Source organism: Athene cunicularia (assembly GCF_003259725.1).
Source record: "Athene cunicularia isolate RWA chromosome 11 unlocalized genomic scaffold, athCun1 chr11_part2, whole genome shotgun sequence".
In the NCBI taxonomy this organism is placed as follows: Eukaryota; Metazoa; Chordata; class Aves; order Strigiformes; family Strigidae; genus Athene; species Athene cunicularia.
The window spans coordinates 181,530-187,603 of record NW_020799114.1 but is presented as its reverse complement, the minus strand read 5'-3'; the positions used below and the strand labels follow the sequence as shown (position 1 = coordinate 187,603).

Genomic DNA, 6,074 nt, shown 5'->3' with positions numbered 1-6,074 from the left:
CCCCCCCGATGTGAAGAGCATGGAAGGGCCTTGGCCACCAGCATTTTAAGCCATACACTGAACACACCCTGGGCCAAACTCTGTACAGAACGTGCATTCGTAGCCATCTTAGCAGCTTCTGCAAAGTGTCAGGCCCTAGGACAGCCTGAAAGACAAAGAGCAGTTGTGAGTGACGCTCGGGAAAGGCACATGTACTGCTGCAGGCAGGAACTTGCATTTGGGCTACTTGAGCTGCTGTAGTTTCTCGTACAACGTTTTCTGAGTAACAAGGACTGTTAGTTCTCTACAGGGGAAAGTGACTTCAAGTGTGGGGTGAGGACGGGGACGGGGGGCAGGGACACTTAATGTGAAAAGTGCATTATACTTGCGCACCTGCTGGAAAGGGGAGGCAGAGGGGCCTCTGCAGCTTTCCTTCTTTCCAGACAGAGCTTCCTCTGCATAGTCTGGTAGTGATGAGCGCTCGTCGCTTGGAGCAAGTCTCGTGTTCCTGGAGCAACTGTAGGCAGAGCCTAGAAGCAGCCCCGGCCCCTGCCAGGCAGCCGACCCGAGGAGTGTTCCACGAGAGGGGCAGGTGGCTGCGCACACCCGTTATTGCATTCTGCGGACTCTCGCCACAGAGGGTGAGCTGGATAAGACCAAGGCCAAGAGGCCACCTCCTCCAGACAGGACAGACCACAGCTCTCCTCCCCTTCACAATAGCAGCAGGAAAACAGTGTATTTCTCTCAGAAGCCTGTCACATCTCTGCCAGCAGAAAAGCCCAGATAACCATCTCATTCCACAATGTCTTCCTGGCTTTATCTCCTCCCTTCCCTGTAAACCTAAGAAAGAAAAGCCTTCTCCATGGGCTCATTCACAGCCATTCTGCCTGCAGCAGAGCCTGTCTCACTCCCAATCTCACCAGAGCCTCAGTGCTCAACACAGCCACCACCACCACCACCACTCAACACAGCCCAGCCCAGTCCAGACAGATTCCAGTGATTATGAGTCCTGCTAAGCTGGGCTAGAGGGCTGCCAGAGGCCCCCTCCTGCCCACCCCTGCGGGGCGAGTGGCCAGACGCCCAGATTCTTCATCTCAGTGCCCTGCCATGAGATAGGCCCCGAACCACCACTTTCACAGAAGAGCTGGCAGCTGAACCATGCACAACAGTGGGACTGACAGGGAGTCTGGATAGAAGCACCAGGGTCAGATTCACCCTGGCCTGTTCCACAGAGCTCAGGCCACACTCGACAGATGCGCAGCCAGCCAAAGTCCTGGCCAGCAGCCAGGGAACACCAGGGCGAGCACCTTCACAGCCCTCCAGCTGCCTACAGTACAAAGCTACTTCAGCCACATGGCATCTTGCCCCGTAGATCAGTGTTTGCCCTTTCAGACCACTGTTCAGCGCAGCTGAGGCCCAGGAGCAGCAGTTACAGTAACACACGTGAGATAAGGCAGGCTCTCCAGACCCTCTTTCTAAAAGACAGACTCCTGCATTCAGAGATGCATGCGAGGGCCTCTGCACCCTTCAGCTGCTCAGACATTCCCTCCCTGCATGCAGCCAGCCCATCTACATTCACACACCACACATATGCAAGATCCCTTTCTCGGCTGCCTGCCACAGCTTTGAATTCCTCTGCATGCACCGTGCAAAGAACAGGCAGGAGAACCTGGGCTCCTCTGCCTTCTGCCTTTGGCCACAGACACCCTGGATATCCTGAGCAATAAGTACTAACCGACATTAATCGAGGTCTTTATGTAGGAGAGTCCAACAAACAGCAACTGTGAACACACAAGGTGAGGAGGCCAGGCACCCGGGTCCCCACAGTACATTTTACTGACAAACAGTGCCACAAAAACAGCATCTGCTCCCACAGCTGCTGCATCCAGGGAGGCAGAATCTTCACGTGACAGCATCACCACGACTTCATACATTTCAAATGCAGCTGATGAGATTGGAAGCAGTGTGTCATTTGGGGGAAGCTACACATGATACAGGCAGAATCCTCAATCTGGAGAAACCCCCGTGAGGCACAAACACTGAAGGTGTGAGTAGCGCATATCTGACCTAAGGCCTGGAAAGAAACTGTCCTGGTGCAGGCATTTCAAAGGCAACAGAAACGGCTGGCAGTGCGCTAGGAAAGCAGGCCTGGATGGAAGGGACATTCTGGAGACTCTCTCATTTGCCCAACACCCAGGCAGAGCACCCCTCAGTCACGCAGCCAGCTGAAGCCAACCGATCACAGGACAGGCTCCTGGAGCGCATGCAGGACAGCCCTGAGACCCCACCACCGCCAGCGGCCCCCAGGACGGCGACACCAGGAGAGGTGCTGACAGACGAGCTGCCCGGGGAGGGAGCAGCAGTGCCCCGGCAGTCAGGCACGCCTGACAGAAAACTCCAGGCAGATGGGAGAAGGGAGACAGAAAACAGTATGCTGAACATCAGGAGCAGCATCAGGACTCTAGCAGGGACCTGGACACTGGAAAGAAATCCTCTCAAAAGCCTGGTCCTAACACAGAGATGGGCACCTTAATACACGGAATACTTAACCCAAGTTAAGTCAGTGAAGACTCTTATCCTCAACATAATAATGACTGTTTATTCTAGCTAAGCAACTAGAGCTGGTGTCACAACACACCATCAGAGAGGGCAAATTAGTGTAACTACAGGAGCCTTCACTTTAATGGAGTGTTATTACCATAATGAGGTATCAATATACATTTGTATTAAATCTCACCATGAAAAAGACGACTCTTGATTTTACCATGTTTTTCTACAGAGGAACTCCAGAGTGAAGCATCAGAAAAATTAACACAAAACCACCCCAGAATGCCCTATGATGCTGTGATATTTTTAGAGTCCCTACATTAATCATAGAACTGTACTTAGCAGAAACTTTGTACCTTGCCTGCACATGCACAAACACCCATCTCTTGTCTAGAGCTTATTCAGAAAACTGCCTGTAGGGAAGAATTAGCCATCTGGAAAGTTTTCTTCTGATTTAATTACAAGATAGTCTCCGTCTTCTCACAGAAAAAAGGATGTTTCCATCCTTCCCTAGAGAATGTTGAATATATTTTACTCCAGCTTTAAAAAAAAAAAAACAAACCACGAAAAAACAAAATCTAACCAAAGAACCCCAACCCATTCATCCACAGGCTAAGCCTCTGCAAAAGCTGTAAGCCCAAGAGATTTTTTTTTTTAATGTTACTAATATTAGAAGAAAGATCTGATGTGGTGGCAAATAATTAAATGTATTTTATAGCAGGAAACTGACATCTCCCATCCCAACTCATGTCCCATCCCAAGTGCTCAAGTTCCCTATTCACCTATACCCAAACCCATCCTTTTGGTCCTTCCTCTTCAATTTCTGCGATTCATTCAAATCTGTACATTCTTTGCAAGAAGAAAGAGCAGTTGGATTCAGTGGAAGAGACATTAAACAGAACCACCAGAGAAGCATCTCCAGCCTGCCCTCAGAGCTCCATTGGTGAACGGTCCTTTTAAAGTGCATGTGTGAAGAAAAGGGATACTGGGAGTAGAGCCCCCTAAACTCCAGTGGGGACCCATCTCTCCCCATCATGAGAAAGGAGGAATAAAATCTTCAGCAATTTTATCTGCTACCTTAAGCCGTGTCTGCCTTCCTCATCTCCCCACCAACCCTGCAAGCTTAGACCCTGCCCTGCAGGGAACCAGTTATTCAGGGAGGTGTGGGAAAGCCCCAGCCACCAAGCTCTGGAATGCTCTCACCATGCTCAGGAGCACAGCCCTGTCCTCTACCCCAGCTAGCCTGTTGCTGCTCCCTGAGGCACTGGAGACCTCCCGATTCCCCAAGAGGAACTGGTCAGCCACCGAACTGGAATAAACCCAGTCCTTCAGGGCAGAAAGCAGCCTTGCTGGTGAACCTGCCACAAAGTCTGTGCAATTTCTCCACCTGATGGTGAGGCTCACCCACAGGGGATGCCCTAGCTCACAGCCTCAGAGGGATCACTTCCCTGCATTAGAACGCCCTTCGATAGACAGCTTGACCTCCTGGGGAATGAAAGAGGGACGGAGCAGAGAGGACCGAGGCTCCTCCACCTGCATGCTGTATCTTTGGAAGCCTGGGGCTGTCCAGCTGTGCTGACTGCCAGCCTCAGGCTGAGAGGGTTCCGAATGGGAGCTCTGGGCTGCGCTGTCCCTATCTGCGTGGCTCTTCCTTTCAGCCGCTCTGTCAGACGGTTCTCTGGACCCCTGAGCTGTTCTTTCAGATCTCTCCCTAGTAGATATCAACTGATCTGCGAGAGGGTAGTTAGCCTGAGAAGCGGAGTTGCCATTCATGCTCTGTAAACTGATTGATATGCAGACATCGCCCACCTGCAGCCTGTGACAGGGCAAAGCAAAGAGCTGAGCAGTCCGCCCTGGGCTGCAGGAGGACCAGCCCTGGCCATACACAAAGAAGGGGTGCTCTGGGGGCACATCAATGCTCACTTTACTTTGTTGCTCCCCAACCACAAAATGCAGCGTGACAAGCCCAGGCCACTGGCTTTCCTGAATATCCACCACGGTGCTGGAGTCGATCTTCAGGCCCCCGCTCACCTCTGCACTGCGAACAAAGTCTTGAGTCTGCAGGTCCTCGACCCGCTTCAGCTCCCCTGTAGCCAGCTGGATGATGGCTCCTTTCATGAAGTGAGAGGGCAAATGTGAGGAGCTGGGTGGCTGCAGCTGGGCCAGGTCCTTTTCAAGCATGTTTCCTTGAGCCTGTGCATCCGGGCTCCGCCTCACCAGGGTTTCTGAAGCAGAAGACCTGGCGGGCTCCGCTCCAGCGGGCACCAGGACTGGCTTGCCGTTGGCTATCACCATTCCTTTGGTTAACTGTCTTTGTCTAACCGGCTCTTCAGGGGACGTGACATACGGACTCCTGGACTGGCTCTTCTCAGCAGCAGCCGTTTCCACCGCGTTCCTCAGCGTGTCCTTTGCCTCCCCCTGCTGATCAGGGACATTATGGCAAAGGTTTAAAGGGCTCGGGTCATCTTTCCTCTGGGCTGCCAGAATATGATAATCCTGAGACGCCAACACCCCCACTACCCTCTGAACCTCCAGATCAGTGTCGGGGGTGCTTCTGTGAGCTGGCACAGAGACCTCTGTTCCCAACGTCTGGTAACCTGAAAGGAACTGTCCATCGACCACACATCCCGCTGAGGCCCCTGGCAGACAGTCTTCACCTTTACTGCCGACTGAGTCCGCAGCCTCGCTGGTCCTCCTCACCACGTTAGACTCCGGATGTCTCTGTCCACCATTGGCAGCAGCTACCTCTGAACTCAGCTGACTGTCCTGCTGAGGAGACTCAGGGCTTCCACCTGCTGCAGGTGTCTCGTACGCTGAATACCCTGGTGGGAGGCGGGACATCTGATAATAAACGGGAATTCTACCTGGTGCAATATCTAACGGCTGGGTCCCAGCATGGTGCTGCATCTGGCCAGAAGGAGAGATTGCAGAAGCAGATTTGCTGAAGGTGTGGGTAGGAGAGGTAGTCTGGGGAGAAGGAGTGGCTTCTTCCGTGAAGAGAGAGGCATATGGCACAAAGTGGGGGACATGAGAGGCGGTGAGGTTGGTGGAAGGAGACAAGAGAGGACTAGGCAGGAAGCCAGGAGGGACAGCATAGGGCACTGTGTAATGCGAGCCGATGAACTGTAGGGACGTCGGAGGGATCTGCGCATAGTGGATGGGAGGGTAGGGCACCCCCGGGTGCTGGATTATTGGCGAGGTCACATTGAAGGCAGGGGGCAGGGGGCTCACGTTCACCACGGGGTGCAGGCCCGTGGGGGAGAAGGTGGCGGGTGGCACTGCCACTTTGTAGAGCATCCCGTACTGGTCCACCGTCAGCCCTGCGCTACGGCCCTGGCGAGGCCGCCGTGAATCCCGTATTCTCGGCTGGACGCCCGGAAAGGTCCGTCCAAGGCGCAAGCCTGCTCCTCTTCCGAAAGCCGTGTGATGTGCAGGGCCCGTGTGCGGAGCCTCCCTCTCAGCAGAGCCCACTAGCTCACGCTCGGTGCCATCTTCGCGCGGCGCTGCGGCCGGGTGACCCGGCTGCGGCCCGGGCCTGTCCTTCCCCC

At 53.8% G+C, this 6,074-nt stretch overlaps 1 protein-coding gene across 1 annotated transcript in view; it reads right to left on the bottom strand.

Moving 5' to 3' along the window:
- ATXN1L (ataxin 1 like) overlaps positions 1–6,072 on the bottom strand; it is a gene marked incomplete at its 5' end in the record, with an annotated part of 6,702 nt that extends 630 nt beyond the window's left edge. The window contains 2 exons of the mRNA XM_026857011.1: positions 8–145; positions 4,450–6,072. Of these exons, the coding sequence (XP_026712812.1) occupies positions 8–145; positions 4,450–6,072 (1,761 nt within the window). The remainder of the gene's footprint in view (positions 1–7; positions 146–4,449) is intronic.
- Between the last annotated feature and the right edge of the window lie 2 nt (positions 6,073–6,074).